The sequence below is a fragment of the Miniopterus schreibersii genome (assembly GCF_964146895.1).
Source record: "Miniopterus schreibersii genome assembly, chromosome: 6".
NCBI lineage: Eukaryota > Metazoa > Chordata > Mammalia > Chiroptera > Miniopteridae > Miniopterus > Miniopterus schreibersii.
The window spans coordinates 67,763,193-67,784,516 of NC_138107.1; the positions used below are offsets into that span (position 1 = coordinate 67,763,193).

General features: G+C 35.6%; 1 protein-coding gene across 4 annotated transcripts in view; it reads right to left on the reverse strand.

Annotated features, from left to right (window-relative positions):
- Positions 1-21,324, reverse strand: part of PTPRK (protein tyrosine phosphatase receptor type K) — a 436,319-nt gene that overhangs the window by 69,364 nt on the left and 345,631 nt on the right. For all 4 annotated transcript variants that reach the window (XM_081140405.1, XM_081140404.1, XM_081140407.1 and 1 more), the window contains exons 9-13: positions 17,550-17,659; positions 16,358-16,559; positions 12,934-13,039; positions 6,756-7,029; positions 3,829-3,865 (exon numbers count right to left, since the gene is read on the reverse strand). In XM_081140405.1, coding sequence (XP_080996531.1) covers positions 3,829-3,865; positions 6,756-7,029; positions 12,934-13,039; positions 16,358-16,559; positions 17,550-17,659 — 729 coding nt within the window. The remainder of the gene's footprint in view (positions 1-3,828; positions 3,866-6,755; positions 7,030-12,933; positions 13,040-16,357; positions 16,560-17,549; positions 17,660-21,324) is intronic.

Here is a 21,324-nt window from a genome sequence, read left to right on the forward strand (position 1 = left end):
TGGCTTTTGACATCACTGTAGAAATATGTTTTATTCTACTAGACTTTCACAAAACTAAAGGGACATTTTAGTTTTGCAAATGAGTTTAAAAAATCAACTAGCTGTTAATTTTTTAGTATAATATAGTGTAATAGAGAACATACTTTACATAAAAGACTCTACAATGATAAGATATTTGACAGAGCACCAGGAAATATTGATGCTTAACAGAGGTTAGTTCCAAGCCATGAACTACTGATTTAAGCTTTATTAAAACTGTACTTGTTCCCAGCTTGGTTTCACTTAGATATGCTTTCATTTTCCTTAGTTCAAGAAAAATGGAACCCTAAATCAGATTAATTTTTGAAAACTAGGACACAGACTAGTTCCCTTGCAGCAGAAAGGAGTGTGAGTACAAGCAGGAATATTTAGGCATTTGGAGGAAAACAACAAAGTTATTATCACTGACCACAATTTTTCAGAGGCCTGGAAGCTTCCTCAAAGTTAGTTTCATCCTAGGAACACCCCTGCCCAGAATTTCTTAATGTCCAGAATTAACTATCACAGTTGACCCTGATTTCCATCAGCTTAAAAAAATGATACATAAAAATCTGAAAGTTTCTTTGTGATGTTTTACCATGCCCTTCAACATGTTGCTGGCAAAAATATAAAGCATGTTAGTACAGTTTAAGAAACTAAGGTGAGGATTTTAGATCAGGAAATCCAATTAATTTTTCTTTTTCTTTAGACCTCACCCCTGCTTTCAAACCATCCTCCACTGCAGTATTAAGCTCTGGAAGGGGTAAAAGCAAGAGTGCAATTTAAGAGCCGAGATTATTGAGTTGTACTGAAGTTCAAGGTCATCTGTGATAAATATGATGGAAGTAAATTCAGTCAAATACCTCCTACACACATGATATAACCAAAGGAAGCTTCCGGGAGGGGGTCTTACTGTAACTTCTTTACAGACTAAGTGTTCTTTTTCCTTTCAGGTTTGCTATTTTTGAATGTCTGATGACTGAAAAAGATACTTTATCCATCTGCACACTCAGAGAAAAGGGCAAAGAAAGATTTGACATAAGTAACATGAGACAAAATTAAAATTCCAATCCCACACCAATTTGGGTTTATCAACAGAACAAATAAACTGATATTGAATGAATGGATTAATGCAGATACACATGTCTTAGAGTTGGGAATTTCCTTCTTTCCATGGCTTCTAGGGGAACTGTCTGGGTCCCTCCTTTCTAGCTCTCCTGGAGACTCGTAAGCATAAATCCTACCAAAGCACGCAGGCCAAGGTAGCAAATGTGTTCCTGGTACTCTAGACTGACATCTAACAGGAGATTCCCTATTTGTAAATAGGGAATTGGTAATGATTAGGTTATATGGACTTTACGTGCTTTCTTGCCATTGTCATAAACTGATTGTCACATGTTTTTTCCACATAGGAGTGGAGTCATCTCTGTGATTCAGGAAAGATCTATGATGAAGTCAGATATTACTAATGTTCTCCAGGGGGGGCCTTAGTTGGGACAAGGGAATCACAGGAGGCAACTACAACTGGTCACACTGTTTTAGAAATGCATAGCCTGTAACGATTTCTTACCCAGAAGGTTCCTTAATGTCTCTTCTCAGTCAATATGGTGATGGCATTTCATTTATTAAATATGTCTTCAAAATACCCTGTTGGAAACCTTTTTATTTGATATTAATTTTTTTATACCAAAGATGACCATGTGATGTTAGTTCAAAATGTGGTCAGACAAGTTGATTTTACCCCAATAAGTGTGGTTTTTCATATGTGGAAAAAAGCTAAATGTTCAGAGAAGGAATTACTTTAGATCTGGATGCAAACATTAAAAACTTACTTTCCCCTAAATAATCTCTATCATAAAAATTTAGTTTTGTTTTCATACATATTTCCTTCATAACTACATAACACAAATTATATCCTATGAAGTAACTTAAAAAATGATTACAATTATGATGAGAAAATAGTAGTTAACTCATGTAATAGTCACAATATGGGGCATTATTAAAGTATTTTACATATATAAAATATTTTAATCCTCACAATAATAGTGAGGATTTAATACCCTATTATTCATTGGGAGTGAGGGGTTAAATGATTTGCAATTGCTAAAGAACAGTAAGGGGCAAAGGCAGGATATGAACTCAGATAGTCTAGGGCCACAGTCTTCTTCTCTTACTCATTAAGCCACCCTGTCAACCTCAGTCCCAGAGTATAGCAGGGATAAATTATTAAACAAAAAAGAAATGACCACAAATGGACTTTTTCTTACTACTTCTAAGTTTCTGGCAAATATTCTGTGCCACGTAGTAAATTTGATTTCCATAATCTTCCCTCTTCTGTGGTCTAGATCTCATATGATATTTTTCATCATAATTTGTATTGAGAGAGGGACAAAAAGGCAAACGGCTTGTATCAACACAATTAAATAACCATGTAAGAAAATTTTAAAATAATTTGTAGCTGTCTTTTCTCAGTTATAGAAATATAGCAGGATTATCAACAAATATTTTTGGAGGCTCGTGGAAGACCACTTCACATTTCTGGCTTTATTTTAAACCTGGAAAAGCATAAGTGATATACATCTAAATGCTCTCTGCCAATATCTTCTAAAAATTTCAACTCTTGATCCGTAAGCTGTTTTTAAAATAAAATAAATGCATCTGTAAATATTTTCTCTTTCCCTTCATTGAGGATTGCTTTAAAAAAATATCGTGAGGAATCTTAGTATTTGGATTGAAAAGTGCATTTTTTTCTCTTCTGTGAAGCTTTTTTATTACTTCTCATGAGTCAAGAAGAAAACTCTTTATTACCTTTACGAACAAGAGTACAACACAAATGCTTAATTGAGCGGATTGATGATTCGATGGGGGAAAAATGATGAAAGGAATGATGCCAGCACACACAGAATATGGCCATTCATTTTTACCCCAAATGAATCAACTACTGCTCATGAATGTGGGTCTAATACTAATTCTGGCGGCGAACAGCCCAGAGCAGCAACTCTCGGCAGAGCCCCACGTCTGCGCGCAGACAGCTTTTTCTTGTTCCTCTTGTTAAAATACAGCAATCTCTCTCTCCCCCCGTTGGCACAATCACGTACGTCTTAAATGAAGGATTATAAGCATAGTGAATGCTGGAGATTTTCTCCCACTCTGGACTTGAATAGTCATTCAAAGATGAAAATGTTTTCTCCTAAACAAACTAGGCAACAGAGCTAAAATATGAAATGTGAGCAGGAATCGGCCGGGCCGTCAGCCATCACAGATCTAATTTCTTGGCGTCGGTTGGGTTAAAAAAAAATTAAGTAAAAAAAAAAAGTAAACGTCTTCAATGAAACTGCACCACTGATGAAGACATGGACCAGCCGCCACGCCTACGCTCCTCCACATGCACTGCTTTGGTTGTTTTTACCTCGGACTGTGCCACAGGGACGAACAGTGGTTTTTAAACAAGCACCTGGCTATTTGGAACTGATATTGCTGAGCTTTTCCCAATACATTGGCTGATCAGCAGCACAAGACCTTTTAGACGCTAAATGGCAGAAATAAGCCCTTCTAAGGGTTTCTAAATCCTTCCTACTCTCATAACAAGATTCCTCTATCCAATTACTAGGGGATGAAAAGTAGCACCCATCACGTGTTAAAGACGCCCAAGTGAGTAGAGGAGTCCGCTGGCAGTTTAACTGGGCCCCACCACAAATACTCTAATAGAATTGCCACATGCAATTAGCCCCGAAGCAGGGAACAAAGCTCTTTCATTTTAGAAACCAGGAGAATACAATTTGGGGAAAAAAAGAAAAGCAAACCTCTTACCTTTTGTAGCAATTCGTACACACTGGGTTTTAGTTTCCTGATGGAGTAAAAATGAAAGAAAATAGTCAGTGTATACACAAAGTTTCCAGTTTCATAAACTACAACTCTTATCAAGATCAACCTGGGGCTATAGGATAGGTTTATAAAGAATACAATTGCAGTAGTAAGGAAACCAGTTTTTGTATGTATTCTCAGGTAATTTTTTAAAAATCTAAAATAAGAACTTAAATTTTTTTTCAGTATTTCTCTAAAGATTTAGGTGTCTGTTTTCACCTTGTAATGAAACAGGCTATCTTGTGTGGGACAAGTATAATGACATTCTACTTGCATTTTGTACTTTTTGAACAATCAGAAAGAAAAATGTATTTGCAAAGCTAATACAAATCAGACCCAAATGCAAACTTCATTTTCACCTCATAGCTGTAGACTCAGACCACAGTTGGGCATTACATACTCTCACTTGGAGCTAAATGACAGTGGTTAGAAAAATCATCAAAAAATTACATCACGCCCTGGCCAGGTGGGCTCAGTTGGTTGGAGCGTTGTCCCATACACCAAAAGGTTGTGGGTTCGATTCCTGGTCAGGGCACATACTGGAGGCAACCAATGGATGTTTCTCTCTCTCCCTCTCTCCCCCTTTCTCTCCCTCCCTCCCCTTTCCTCTCTGTCTAAACATCAATTAAGAAAAAACATGTCCTCAGGTGAGGATTAAAAAAAATTACATCACAGTTGCAACATAATTTATCTGTTCTTTTTTTCTTTTTAATTTAGCTGTTAGGGGATAAATCTTTCTTGGTGTAGATTATTTTCCTCCTCTGGCTATACAGATGGGGTTGAGGAAGTAGTAGCTATAGGAAAGAACACAAATTATTTCAGATTCTGCTTTTTATCTTTTCTTTTACTTTTCTTTTTAATGTTGTGGGGTGGCCCTAGGAGGTGGAATGCACTTTTAGGCCTACAATCCTAGACTTAGTTCATTCAGCTTATATCTTTGAATATATGAGAGGTTGGAAAAGATGTTAAAGCCAGTGAACAAAACAGAGGCTATTTGTTTTAAAGATGCATTTATAACTCCTGTTCTATGTATTGATAAACCAAGAGTTTATAATTCTCTCTTAAGCATTTATTATTTTTAAATTAAGTAAAATAAAGCATTGAGGGGGAATCGTTAATTAAAAATGAAAGTACGCACTTCTATTCCTTAATTGTGACCTAAGGCCTTCATAGTAAACAGTAAGAGATTATTTCACTTTCCCATAAAGGCCCAAAGGGATTTTGATCTCCCAAAAGCAATTGTTAACTCTATCAGGATTACCAACCTCCCCTGGTAGGAGGCATGACCGTTTTAAAACTCTTTTTCAGGATAACTGTGAAATATATTGTTGCTACTCTGTACTTTGATTATACCACATGTAGATATAGTCACATTTAGAAGAGAAAATTCATAACAAAGCTTTTAAAGAAAAAATACCAGAGAAAATCCCTTATAAGTAACATGCATTCATTAATACTCCTCATACCACACACCAAATAACAAAAGCGAATTTGCAATCTCTCAGCCCTCTAAAGATGAGTACCCAGACACAGAAGTATGCTTCCTACCACCATGTTACTTTATATCGAGAGCGAAATATTAACTTCTACCATCATCTCTTTTTTGAACAACCCAGTGCTACCAGTGGTAGGGAATGATGTGTAGGTGGGAAGTGGGCATCTGACTTGCCTCTAAAGACTCCCTCTTAAGAAGAAATATACTAGAAGACGAGCGCATTTTCAACACCATGAGCAGCCTGTGGCTTTGGGGTGCACTTTAGAAAATGCTGTGAAATTTTTCTCTGCCACATTCTGCAAGCCAACCATATAGGGTAAGCAGAAAGATAAAGTTTTCATTCAAAAGCAACCAGTCAATACCCTAAGTTCTCATGGTCCCTGCAGAAATATAAATGGATTGTTATGTCTTCCAATTAAACTCTTCCAAGATATAATATGACTGTTGCAACCAGATATCACATACTTCACAGCACCTCTCAAGTACCCACCTCAGGGACTCAATTACCCAAACCCAGCAATTTCCTATAAAGCTACAAGTAAACAAAAATGTCACTCTGCTATTGGATTTCAAATTGTGGACACTTTCTATTCTCAATATTCTTTTTTCCATTTCTCTCTGAAAAAAAAAATTAAATTAAGTTTTAGGAAAGAAAATCTTTCAGAGAACAGCATGAGGCATGAAAGGCCAGGTTATTTCTCCACATATGGAACCACTGGTAGTTTCACACTTCCTGTTGTGTTTTCCTTTTCAATATTCATTTGGGATCAGCGGCAGTGCTCAAAAACAACAGTGTCCAAAATGGGAAAGGGGGGCAACCAGGGAAACGGAAAACAAACTCCTCTAAGGGCCCAGCATCCAGCCATCTCCAGGCAGCCTTCTGTTTAGGTTCTGTCAGATATACCACAGGCGTCCTACTTGCAATGAGAGGATTGCTACTGGTTATTTACTATTTGGCTTGTACCCCCTGAAAAGTTTATAAGGGTTTATTAGCCTGCTGTGCAACACGCATTCTGTTTATCCCACAGTAAATTTAATCTTCTGAAGTGCGCCACTCCTGAGCAAAGACAGAACAATGCCCGGTATTTACTAGGGCTCGAGTCCCAGCGGCACAGCCATACACCCACCTTTTCAGACCATTTTGCTCACAATTGCTCTTGTGGGCTCCCCTGAAGCACGTTCAAGTGGAAGCAGTTACTAGGAAACAGGAATCCACAGCAGGCGGCACATGGAGCCCCAGCTCAAAACTGTGCACACTGTTGCGAACAGAAACATTTCCCCCCTTTTTTTAAACTGACAAGTGCTGCTGAGTATTTATAAAATTCGACTGCAGCTTTTCCTCAGGGCAGTGAAGAAGAAAATCTTGGAGGAAGCTTACCTTCTCTACACTGCTCATTGCCTGGAAATAGATGTTGTATCCTTTGCGTGGAGCCAAGGGGGGGTTCCAGAAGCCCTGGTAGGTCCTATTGTCACCCACTGTGAACGGGGCGGGTTCAGGAAGGTTCCCTGGGGGCAGCTCGGCAGCAAAGTAGTAGGGTGCACCCCCGCTCATGGCATTCTGGTAGGTGACAGGAACCTGGTAGCACTCCATGGCTCCCGCTTCCCGCTTGGTTCGGTGGGGGTGCAACTCCTCCACAACAATCTGATAAGCACTTTTTGGAAAAGAGAAAAGAAAGCACACATTTAGAGATTCTAGATACTAAGTTTTCTCAAAAGAAGAATGAAGTATTTAATAGTAGCAGGCAACATTTAAAAAGTCTTTAAAGTCAGTCTTAACACCCTGCTTTCCGTTGTCAGCTGTTTTGCAATAAAACAGAATTTCACATGGATTCTAACTCCCAATGTAATTACTAAGGAAGAACTGAAAAAATGTTAAAAAAATTAGCATAGAACTCTACACATATTTAACTGTTGAGAAATGAGCCACCCTACTAAGGAAGCTGACATTAACCAGAGACACATAATAAATTATTTGTCTGATATTTTTGAATGTTTAAAGTTAACATTTTCCTTTGAAATGATGGTATGGAAGACTCAGCTCCAAGGCCCAACAGAATGGCTGCCTGGGGCGGAGCTCAAAGCCCCAGTTCAGGTGTCAGGATGTTAGACAGAATGTGCTGACAGGCTTCTCCACCCTTGACCTTGCCCCAGAATCCGCTCTGGCTCACAGCTATGCCGATCTAAAGCACAAGCGACATGCTGCAACTCGGGCACAGATGGACAGAAATCTGCCTCACCACTGAAATAGACTGCCTCCCCCTTCTACAGTTGTTAATAATAAAATGTTACAAATTGTAGAAACAGATGGCATTTGGCCTATTAAATCTCAAACCGAAACCTTTCAATACCTTGCTTAAATGTCTTAAACTTTCCTATAATAGCTATTATTTTACAGAGGAAAGGAAAAAAATGCAACTTTAAAGTCAAGATCTGCCTGACCACTTATAATATTTTTTATCAATTTCTGAAACTGGTATATTAATAATATTCTTTCTTGATAGGACATTCTTTTGGCAAACATTTTTAGGAAATGTATACCCAAGAAAGCTGAAGTTATTAATATATTTATATATTATTAATACATTTAAAAGAATTATGTGTCAGAATTCCTGAACATTATTAGAAAATGCATTGCGCTCACAAACATAAATTGAATATAAATAAGCTGTGTGTAGAGCTGCATGTTTGACTCTGAGTCTCCAGGAAAATATGCTCAATCAATTCAGGGAAAATAGTTGCTATTAAGTGGATCTCCAGCAGAAATAGAATATCTTCTTTAATCAACTTCCATAGCAAGGAAAAGGAAGAGAGGAGGAACACACACATACACAAAGAGATTGAATCTGCCTCTATGATGATTAAAAACTAAATTTTATATCAGTTTAGAATCTGCTATGAAATTCTAATTTAATATAAACTGTGTTATACCTACAAACAGAAGACCTTCAAATATTTAAAAAGTTTTATAAATTAAACATTTTCCCCTTTATTATTCAAGTTCCCATTTCATATTGAGATAGTGCTAAGAAATTGGTAGGTTGCTATCCGTCTTCTTTTCCTTAGAAATAGTATAAAAAACACACTAATGTCAGAAATTGAGATTTGGGCAAGTAACTAAGGCAGAAGTCTATGTTATTTGAAATTATGTGCACTGCGTCATTCTCTATATCTCTGTAAAGTTGGGTCTGTAAGCTCCTAGAAGTGCTATTAACAAGATAATGCTCTCTGAGGGGTCCATGGAGGAGCCACTTGTTAATTTTAAAATACAGGAAATACATAAGCATAGCCCTTTCAGAGAAAAAAGAAAAAATCATAGCTGACATATGCCATGCTAAACAAACCTAGGATTTTTTCTGTTCATTTTCATATTTGTAGGATATACATTTGCATATCCTGTGGATACAAACATATATGTAGATAAACTCACACATGCACACATTCAGTCTTAATGAATTCTACTAAATTGCCAAAGGTTGTATATTCCAAATTAAGAAATTTCACTCAAACCAGCTCCTCTCTCCAGATCTATGAAGAGCAAAGCAACTGTTGACACTGGAGGGGAGTGAAGGAAGAAAAATACAACCTGCTCTTTGGGAGAAACCAAACTTCGGATGGACCTGAACTAAAAGTTGTTAAATTCATGTTAAAAATAATTTCTTTTCCCTTCATTACTCAATTTGTCTGAGCAAGCTGTTCTCCAACCATATTCTTGTACTTTGTTTGAACTGTTGTTTTTCCCCTGCTACTTTCGTATTTATCAATACAAATTAATTAAAGGACAGAAAATACGGACTGAAAAATCACATTAGAAGTGATCTGACTGATTACATGAAATGAGCCTGTGCTTTCTCATCCTCATGGTTGTCTAATTACCTAATGGCACTTAATTCTAGCTAGATCTAAATATTATTTGAGCTTAGTACTCTAACAATTTAAAATATTCCAAAGTCACTTGAAGAGCTTATTTAACCATATTTCATATATTCACCATTCCGTCTAATTGCATTTTAAAAATATTTCTACAATTAAAATCAATATACTGGCATTATGAATGTTCACTCAATACTCAAAATATGATTTCCTTATATTAAAAAACTAAAACTGATTTCACTATACTATAATCTAATGTGATTAAACACTGGAATGTAGTCATTCTTAGTTTTGTGGGAGACCAAATAATGACATCTCATTGTACAATTTCTCTTCAGTTTATGAGACTGTAAGAAAATATCAAATGGATTTGACATTAGCTCAAAAAGTGATTATATGGTATATTTGGTAGATAGTTTTCTTGATGTAAGGCTTAAAAATGTTGGAGCTGAACCCGAAATTACCTATAACAGCCTGCCATGGATTTTTCAACCACTAGTAACTAAACTCTGTGCATTTGACTATAGTTTCAGCTTGTACACCTTCTTAGTGATATCAAGTAACAAATTTTATATAATTTATACTTCCTCATTTAAAAAAAATCTAAAATGTCTCCTTAAAGCTTCAGGACAAATTCCCTATATCTAGTGTTTTACTATTTCACTCATGAACAGACTTCCCTAGATCTCAGAGCCACCACCGCTTGTACTGCCCCACTGCCAACATTTTGATGACCTGGAGTAAAGGTTTACTTTTCATTTTGGCTGTAATCGTATTTCCTGCTCTCCATCTCTGAATAACAAAGCTCAAAGTCCTGGCATTAACTTTAACAAGGTCTATTTTTAACCACATTTTATCTCCCTTGTAGTATGCTACTTGGGGGCACAAACTACATTGTCTTATGTGGATTTATATTCCAAGTATCCAGCTCAGCTCCTGGCATATACTGAATGTTATTGAATAAATGAATTTATAGAAACCACTGACGGACAAACTACCCAACAAGGATTTCACAGGTGCTGTGACAGGGGCTCTTGGAATGGGAGTTTGTTTGACATTAGGAAGATCAGAGCAGAAGGAATTAGATATTTCACTGGAGTTGGGACAAACGGATGGTGAAATGTAGTTTGGCACAGGCTAGTTATACTGGAAAGTGAGGAAAGATAGAGCCGAGTGTTTAAAGCCTATGACAGCCAACAAAGCTAACAGACAGATGCTCTCAGGAGATTCAGCGAGGTGACAGACACGTATGGCTTTACTGGGAGGGGGGAGACGGGCCACAGACAGACTGGAAATGGCAACAAGCATTAGCAGAGAAGAGATTCTGATAGGCTGACATAAATAAAGAAGAAACTGGGTGGAAAGTAAGAGTTTCAAGAACCTGAAGGTAGCAATGAGGATCCAATCAAAGATCTCTGTACTGAGAAATTTGATTATATCAAGTTGGGTCCTCATTTTCCAAGAAATTAGAGCACTGGACAAGTTAAACTTCCAGATAAGGCTCCACTTACTAGTAGCAATGCTGGAAGTAGGAATGTGGTCAGAGGAAAGAAGACAGGACTACCTAACTGGAGGATTCTAAAAGCAAAGGAGGCAGGGCTCATCTGAGGCCACCGAACTGCCTGACTAGACCAGTCTGGCTCTGTCACCTGGCCACCACCTATGGGTGACCCCAGCCACCTGGACAGATCAAAAAAACTAAAAACAGGAAATGATGGGATGAAATTATCAGTTGGAAAATAGATTTTTCCCCCCTGGTAGTAACACTATTTTAAAATACTTTGTATTTGTTTATATATCATTTAATAATTTCTTCTCTTGGTATTAAATTTGAGTCCTAATCTTACAAGTGGAAAAGTAGGTGCTCTCAGACTCTGGGCTCAATTTCAGAAAAGGCTAAATGTAATCCCAATAAATACAAAGAGGTGCTTGTCTATGTCAGAAAAAGAGAATATATGGTTTTCAAGAATTATTTTTGCATAACCATAAATTAAGACTATGTGGATTTTTGTTAATTAAAAATTTTGTGTTAAGTAAATAAGTAGAAGACAGACATTTGATTTTAAAATGTGTTAGTGATAACATGTTCATTAATTCAACAAGTTTTCGGAATAGTAGCTATGAGCAAAGGATTTACAAGGCTGCAGGCAGCTCTGATTGTCCATGACAAATGTGGTAGACACAGGCTGTGTTTTGTTGTGATCACTTTATTTTTGATTTACGATGCCTAGCACAGTGCCTGACACATAATACACGGTCAGTCAATGTTTATATAATAAATTGATTAAATGAATAAAGAGTCAGTGTACGTTATATAGAAAAATAATACACTATGTTTCTAACTTACATTAAGTAAAGCTGAATTCACTCAAATATTTAATTCTTACAAGACAAATGCAAGACCTGGCAGCTCACTTAAGAAGCAGTAGCCAAAACGAACACCTACAAAATAAATTTTATCACAGGTAGGAACATGTGAATGATCCTGATTACCTGTCAATAGAAAAAGATACTGAATGCAAGCATTTTCTCTTTCTCCTTTGGATCAGCAATCAGACTCACTCACAGATCACTGATTCATGAATAGCACTGCAGACTTTGCATTTTCAAGTAGCCAGTATTTCCCATGTGTTCATATTACGAGAGTATTCAGTCATCTCTCTTTTCCTCTGGGATGGAGTTCCCATGCATTTTAGCCAGACAGACTCAAGAGAGTTATCTTTCTGAACGTAGGTTGCTTTATCAATATATTTTTTATTAAAAGTATTTCTTCCTTTCTAGTGACATTGGATTATCTGAATGGTTAGTATGTGCTTATAAGGTCAAGTGTATCCATTTCACACATAAAATAAGAATTTTATTTTTAATGAACATGTAAACAACTTGAGATAACTCAATTATGAAATATCTGCACTGATTTCTGTGACTTGCTTTATTTCTCAATAGAGATATGAAAACAAAAGTATCCACAAAAATCTGCAAATCTGTAATAGAAACTTGCAATAGTTTTAAATATCTGTCTAAAATGGTTGGAATAATTTGACTCGATCCCTGAAAACATGGCTCATAATTTTATGCAGAATGAGGGTAATATGGGATATTTTAATATTGGAAAGATAAAGGAAATATAAAATGAATTTTAATATTTACTATGGCATTCCAGATAAGCAACAATTTAGGAATTAAAAGGTCACATAGGCTACATTTTTATAAGTATTCTACTTTATTTTCTCAAAGCTTCCTATTTTTCAATCATTCATGTGGAATTATTCATAATGGATTTGATGCATTGGATAGGAGGTAGTTTCTCATTCTATTTCTGACAAATACCTTCAAAGTTCATATACCATAGACATCAACAGAGGAAGTAAAATGAAATGGGACTAGAGAAAAAAAATAAAAGAGCAATGCTCATAAATCAAACAGCACAGAGAGTGAATGACTGAGTTCATGAATACCTCAAAGTTCCCTTATAATCTTCTCCTAACTACAAGTCTATCTTCAGGCTTTGTCCAAATGAAAAACAAACAAAGACAAAACAAAAGAGAAATAAAACCTTCTGATAGTAATTTCAAATGCTTGGCTCACAGAAATGATCCACTCATTTTACTGGCTGCTAAGCAACTATGAGAAAACATCCCTCCCACTGGCTGTTTTTTCCTTTAACTATTGTTTTCCCCTCTTACCTGATAGGTGCACCTTTGGCCTGGGCTGGTCTCAACAGTACAGTTATTGTGGTGGCGGTTTCATTGAGAGAGGCATCAACTCCTTCATAGTCCGGCAAGGTTGGAGCTGATGAGTGATTAATGACAAAGAAGTTTCAATCAATTAATAGTAATATATCATACATAGTTCAGGTTGCATAAATGATCCTGACAGAGGAACAAAATCAATTGAATACTTAATTATTTAAAGTGTACCTTATTTTGTAGAATAACATTTGCCAGTGAATGTTAACCCTGGGAACCTAGGGCAGCAGAAGGTATAAAGCCAAGAGTTTTTGAAATTTAAATAGTAATTTGGCGACTTGTGAAACTGCTTTAGGTTTCAGTTTCTCGAGAGTTTAAAATCAGCAATGATGGGACGGGATGAAGGTGGTAACAGTGGACACTCTGGGGAGTCCTGGTTATGGAGCTGCACGTGGAGATGTGAAGATAGGAATGGCAGGAGCTGCCTGGAGAGGAGGTGCCCTTCAGGAGCTAATGGTTGCAGAATGACCCCATATTAGTACCTGGGCCACTTTTACCACTGTGGTTATAATAGAAACATATCAAGGAAGTGTGATAAATGGGAATGGGAACATTAGTTTTTATTTACCATGAACGAATACATCACTTGCTAGATTCTTGAAAAGGAGAAACGTATATTTTCACAATATTAGATAACATTGGGGGAGAGGGGAACTTCCTTCTCAAACTGGTTGAAAAAGTAGCCTCGAGTGGCTTTTAATTATTTCCAGGTGGAAAGATGTTTAAGGGAGTATATAATCTGTGAAATGTGCTCATGATCAGAATTATAGAACAAATGGCATCTAATAAATTTTTGAAGTATTTCATTCATTTACTGTATGTTTACTGAATATATACAATGAGCTATAAATATAAAGAAAAGTGAAGTATGGATCTCTTACATTATAGAATTAAAAGGACGGAATCACAGTTTATCAAAAATGAGAGTCATTTACAGCAAAATATTAGGTGACCAAAAGAGGAAGAGAGTTAATTTGCTAAAGCAGTGGTTCCCAAACTAGTGAGATTAGAAGCACCTAGAAGGCTTCTTAAAACACAAATCGCTGCCCCTCTCCCCTAGAGTTTCTGATTCAGTCGCACTGGGGAGGGGCCTGAAAAAGTGCCTGTCCAGAGATTTTCCACATGAGCTGATGGGGTCTGCCTGGAGACCACACCTGGAGAGCCACTGCGATAAACTAGTGCTGGGAGTTAGGAAGACAAGACAGGGAAGACTTCAGGGTTTGGGTGATTCTTAAGCTGAATGTTAAAAGAGTAAAAACTCATCAGGAAGAGAGAGCACAGAATAAAATTCCAGAGAGAGAAAACAGTTTGTTTGAGAAAAAAGTATGTTTAAAAATACCTACCACGAAATGACAGGGTTTGTTCTAATAAGTCTAAGCAGTTTGTTATACCTGGAACTTTTCGTTCATAGGTAGGAGTGGAGAATGGAAGGAGCTATACGGCGAAGAGCCACAAATGTCAACCCTGCACGGATGCTTGGGCTTTATCCCATCAAATACAATGTATTAGATTTTGAGAGAGAAAAAAAGCTTAAGAAAAAATACATGTTGTATAAAGATCAATATAAAAATACATTGGAGAAAAATGTAAGTCTTAAGGCAAGGATACTGCTTAGAAAGATATTTCAATGATCTGCTTAAAATATGGTCCACACAGAAAGGAAAGGAATAGTGACATTAGAAAGAGGCAAATTATCTGAGAGTCATTTAGGAAGTAGAATCAATGGATGATATATATACAATATGTATATGTATATTATATATATGTGTGTGTATATATATAATGTAATGTATGTTACACACACACACACACACACACACAAGTCAAGTCTCCAAGCATCATTCTTTCAATAACTCGATTTCATGTTTATTTAAACTACTTTTAAAATACTGAGGAGGAGAACCAATGGACCCAATGGATAAATAACAATAAATTTTTAACAGTTCAAGTGATGCTTAGATCCACAACCATAAACGTTATCAGTCTGAGCTTGGTTATTATGTGTTCCCAAGATAGAGTGATTACACCAAGTTTTTAAAGCTTGAATTGAGAGACCATGTACATAGGTTGTTTCAAGTGAAAGTGAAGTTAAATAATTCAAAGCAAATGCTAAATGGATGCTTGGTGTTCAATTATATATTTTCTATTCAATAAAATATGTGACAGAACCATAAAAATTACGGCTCTCAATAATGCCCATTAGTTCAATGCTATCAGTTTTACAAGTTTATATAAATTTTGTAGGTGTCTCTGTTGAAGGATCTTATTCATTTTTAATATTACTGCTAATTCGAGAGGGGAGGAAACATGACTCACTATATCATGATTCCATAAAGCCATATTTTCTAGTAAAGTGACAACAAATACTTTAAAGGAATCATTACTCATACTGGAATAGCTAACTTTTCATGATATAGATTTTTAATGTTTTGTATTATTTTCAAATAAAATTTTGGACTTAAAAAAGCTTAGAGTATGTAGGTAAATTATGTGTTATACCACTAATGTATGCTGTTAGAATTATAATGAAAATAAACATAAAGAAACAAAAAGAACGTAGAAATTCAAAATTAGTATTTTAATATATTTCAATTTTAATATATTAAGTGGTTGATACTGTTCAATTTTAACTCTAGTTACATGTATAATATATAGTTATTTTACTAATCATAAAAATAATATAAAATATTACATAAGCTGGAATAGATTTGGGGCATTTTACAATGCTAATTCCTGGCAAAAAATTTAATAAGGTTTAATTGATGACTTGACTGAAGAAGTCACATCTGTAAACAATCTAGTCAAATGTAAACTATGAAATTGTGAGCATAACATAATGAAAATTTAATTGTATTTGTTTATCAACCTAACACATTGCCATTGTGAAATCTAGATAAATTTATGTGATATTCCTAAGAGAAAGAAAAGTGCGTATTCGTTTAAAATTATAAGAATGTCAGTAAAAATAGAGCTGAGAGACAAGGTACTAAAAGAGTAAAGCAAGGATCATCTACCATTCTTTGATAAAATCCATTTATAGTAAAGATCTGATACCATAATAATTACCAAATCTTCAAAATTGTTATAGACCTATTAGCATATATAATGAACTTTGGAAGATTTCTAATAGAGATACAATGTAATTTATAAAAAGACCACTGTCGATTAAATTTGAATATTTCAGATGTATTTGGGTTTGGACATATGACCAAGAATAATCTGTATTCAAATAATTATTTAAAGTGCCTTCAATCATGAATAACTACATTAAAGATTTAATAAGTGAGACAAACTATACTCAACGTATATGCGATTCTCTCTGACATACTACTACAAACCAATTCTTTACTCATTCACATACCCGAGATATTGGTCGTCACATTGATGGCTGTGGCCGGCCCAAAGCCTTTGACAGTGCTGGCTCTTATTAAAAACTGGTATGTGGTTCCCGGATGGAGGTGCATAAAGACATGGTGTGTGCTGTTCCAGAGATTTGATACAGTCTGAGGAGGTCCAGCCACTGGAACTGCAGGATCGAAAGATCTTATGCTGCTGTAGCTAACCTGTTTTAAGAAATATATTCCCTATTACATATCCAATATAAGTCATAATAAATTTTAAATAAACCCTTTTAGATAAGATAGTATTCAAGGACATTTGTGGAGTGAATCACATTTTATTTCCACTTCTTTCTTTCTCATTTTAATATGGTTATATTCTGTATCTATTGTCTACATGATTGGACCAATATATATCCATTTTCTTTTAGCAAAAATAAATTAATGTACTTAAGTATGAATATATATTCTTATGGTTATATATTTTAATGTATATGAAATACAGAATATATTCAATGAATGTTTTAATTAACTTAATCTATACTTCGTCCAAGTTACACAAATTTTCTGTAAATAGCGTTCAAGTATGCTAATATAGTCACAAATTATAAGACTGCAATAGTGATTCCCATCCCTATGACGCACTCTGTCACCACTAGAAATTTAAGCACTTTATGCTTTAACCAACACTGACTATGTAGGAACAGACCTACACATTTATACAATTAAAACAATCCTTTATTTTCTCTTTTAAAAAATATTATATTTAAAAATAAGATAATTTATATTCAAAGTTTAAATATAGTCAGGTTTATAATGTATCTTGTGGGGTTGTTTTCGGTATTAAACCCTTATTATGAAACAACTGACATTCAATAGCCTTCCATAAATCACAGTATAAAGTGAATTTCTTAATTTTATAAAAATTCATTCTTTACAATTACTATTAAGTCTGCTTGAAAAACCCAATCCCCCTTTTTTAAAACAACCACACAAAAAATACATTTACTTTAAGAATTTGAAAATTCTAGGTGCCATATATTTGTTTTGATACTAAATTTTGGGATCCAGGAATGTCAAATTAAAACAGAGGAGAAATAATAATGATTTTAATCTCTTAATTCTCACTTATTTTCCCCCTTACTTCCCTCTAACCCTTTCCTTTTACTCTCCCTTTAATCCACATTTCAATTAACTTCCTTGTTCTCCCAATACCTCATATTGAGTGATGATTCCATTTGGATCCAAAGGCTCTTTCCAGTTCAAGAAAATCTTATTTTCAAAGGATGTTCCTTGAAGAGAATTGACTGGTACAGGACCAGGCACTACAAATACATAATTCTGGTTATAAGAATTCTTACATCAGAAACACAAAATTATGTAAGCTAGACAACCAAGTTAAAAATACATAAAATGAATAAAAATGTGTCCTTAAAAATAAAATAATCTATGTGACCAGTTTTCTGACTTTAATATGGAAATTTAATGGAAGTCTGTAAGCTTCTAACAGAAAATGTACAACTGCAAAGTTATTTTTATTCAAAAGAATATTCTATCACCTTAGCTGAATAAATTGTGTAGTCTAGTTTACTCTGTTGTATGTCTCTAATAACATGAAAATCTCACTTGTAATTTGTTTCATGAACAGAGTCGTATTTCCCTGAAAGATATTTTGAAGATTATAAGCCCTGAAAGAGTCTCTATAAACAAATTTCATAACATAATGAAACATAATAATGAATATTCCTTAGACTGGAAAGTGAAATCATATAGTACTGAGTTGAAATGCTCCACCAGTCAGGAGCATTCGGCTCTTTAACAGATAAGGAAACAGAAGCTCAGAGAAGTGACCTCACTTGTCTGTGTCTGAAGTCAGCAAACTCATGGCTCTAATTCAGGTCCACAGGACTCTGAACTCTGTGTTGCCAAACTCAAAGGCTGATATCAAAGTTCCTGGACTAGAAAGGCGAGCCCAGGGAACGGGAAATGGCATAAAATGGGATTGTGCAGGGGACCCTGTCAGTTGGCTACTCATTACCCCTCCTGCATTCTGAAAAGAACCTCAATTCTGCTCAACTCTCTCACAGAATCCATGTGACTCAGGAAGCTTACCATTTCTAACTCTGAGCATAGATTCTGATTAGTCAAAACAAATCAATGGAAACATTTTCCTGGTGACTCTAACTGATCACAAAATGGGCATATAATCTAAATTGGCTCCACCAGATTAAATTTGTATTCCATATTTAAGGATGACATCCCCCCCTCACTCTCTCCCTTCTCTCCTCCCATCTCTCTGTCTTCTCTCTCTCCCCCTTTCTCCTAAGGCATGAAATCAAGGGCACAGCTTTCCCAATTTCTACTGGCAGCTATCTTGTGACCAGAAGAACTAGTACAAAGCTGAAACATGGTATGGATTGCATATCACAGATATGGAGACGACCTGACCTTCTCTGATATTTCTGAGCCACTGAGTCACTCAACTCTAAAGCTTACCCCAGTCAGGGAATTATATAAAGTAATAAATGTTCTATTTTTTTTTTTAAAGAAATGCCCACCAATAGTCAATATGACTTTTATAGCTATACTTATTTCTATTATTTAAAAACACACACACTGATTTATATTTTTAAAAAATTATTAAGATGAATAGGTTCAAATATCATTACTTCAATCTTTTAAATGAAATTCACTATTTCAAAGGTAAGAATCAAACTGTTTCATAATATCATACTTATTTAGAGCTCAACAATCCACATAACTAGTTTTGAAGTATCCCCAGGTATGACAAGATTAGAGGAACCTTTATTCCAGTCCTTATTTGTAAATGTCATATAACTAGCAATACCCAATGACAGCAATGAATGACGTGTCAGCTTCTATTAACAAAATATAAGACACAAGATACTTTTGTTATTGTATATATTTTTCTGTGTAATTTATTTAAATATATAGTGAATAAATATATTCACATACTCAGTTTCTTGTTCTGCTAATGTTTAAAACTATATCCTTTCCATCCTACTTTGCTTAAAAATGTGTTTTCTTTTGAAAATATTGACCTAATATCGGGCAAATTTGGTGTTTAATTAATATTTTTCCTTAATATAACATTTCAGTGAATTTCATACATGACATTATCTAGAAATGCAGTTTCAGAGTATAAAGCAACTTTGTGAGGATTGATATAAATTAAAAATGACTGGATCAAAGGAAATGCATTGCATTGTAGCTAGCATCATCAAGAAATTCTGAATGATATGTCAAAAGAATAAGATTTATTTCAATGTACAAAGAGATGATGAATGACCTCTGGGACGGCCAACATAATTTGGCACATTAATAATAAATTCATAAAGGAAAGAAACCCACAGTAAACAGAAAAGATGCCACCATTAAACTTCAGATGGTCCGTTCAAGCGTCTGTCAGCTGAGGGCCCAGGAGAAGTTAACCAAAGGCATGCACCTGCCCTCCTCTCCCCACTCCCCGTCCTCCCCGTCCACAGTATTGGCACAGACTGTCAGACTGTGTGATCGATCAAGGCCCTCTTTGCAATTTGTGTCATCGAGTGAGGCTGCCATGGGTCTTAGTTTGTTTTCCAGGGGAGTACCTGTTTCTATTCTACTCAAATGACATAAGCTTACAATTGTGATCAAGAAAAAAGTATGCCTTCACCTTTCGATACCTCATATATAGAAGGTGGTTGTTGGGGGAGGGAGAAGAAAACCCCCAATTAATGAGTAAATTTTTATATGATGGTATATAATTAGTACCTTCGTTCGCCAAACACAATTTGGACCATAAATACCTATAAAACGGCATGGATGTATTTTAAATTGTTCACAAATAGTGGTAGTTTCAAATGTTTGCATAATTCTGCATTGAGAGGGGGCAGAATTGGAGAACAGTCTCCCTAGGACGCGTGTACCTCCCTGCTCTTCTTACGCATGTTCTCCTTTGTCACCTGGATTTACTTCAAGCACCTAAGGTCATATTTGAAAGAGGGAAGAGTCTGCGGGAAGGCTGTGGCTAGGAGGGTGCTCCGCTACCGATCGCGCAGTGGCACAAGGGCAGTGGGTGAACTACGAACCACACGCGTCAACAGGTGGGGCAGCGGGGTAGAGGCACAAATTATATTCAAGAACTTTCTACAAGTGAGGAAGACACTGTCTTTCCATATGCCTATGCCTCTATGCCCCTATAATTTGTATAAATACAACATAAATTTACTAAGACCATCATCACGGCAGTCTTCACACTGCGGTGAATGTCATTTCACATTTCCACATCAACAACTTTAAAGGAGGCGGAATGCTGACTTTTATTTCCCTGCCTGTGATTTACTTGAGAGCTGTTTCAGCTAATTTTTTGCATATAAGAAAGTCCTTTAAAATATAACTCTCAAAGTGGAAAAAAAAGAACGTGGATGGGTCAAGATTATATTAAAGAAGCATTATAACCTTTAAAATATAATAAATGTACACTTAAAATAGCTTTGTATTAGCAAAAAACTGTCCCCAAACCAGGCTTTTCTGCTGACCTAACTTCTTAATATTGATTTTTATCAATGCTGGAACAAAAAAAAGGAAAACAAAATCTCATACAAAAAAATTCTACCCATGCATTAAAAAATGTATGCAATAAATTAAATATAAATTCTACCTTAGGGTTCTGGTGGGAAATCATTCTAGCTTTGCTGTCATGATTTACGCATGTCCCCAGAATTCTTTTCATGAAATTATATTCTTTTATAAGATGGCTGATAATTTATTCTTTTTCTATGTATATAGGGCAGCAATAATTTAGTACGACTGACTTAATTAGATCATCATAATCCATCGATCTTCACAACAACAGATTACAATTTAGATATTCTGTTCCCCCCTCAGGAACACAGACACATCAAGCATTCTACGTGGGAACTGTAGCTCACATGGGCAGATTTGAAAATTGAGTTTCTTGCAAATATGTCACAGAAAGTTTGTACTT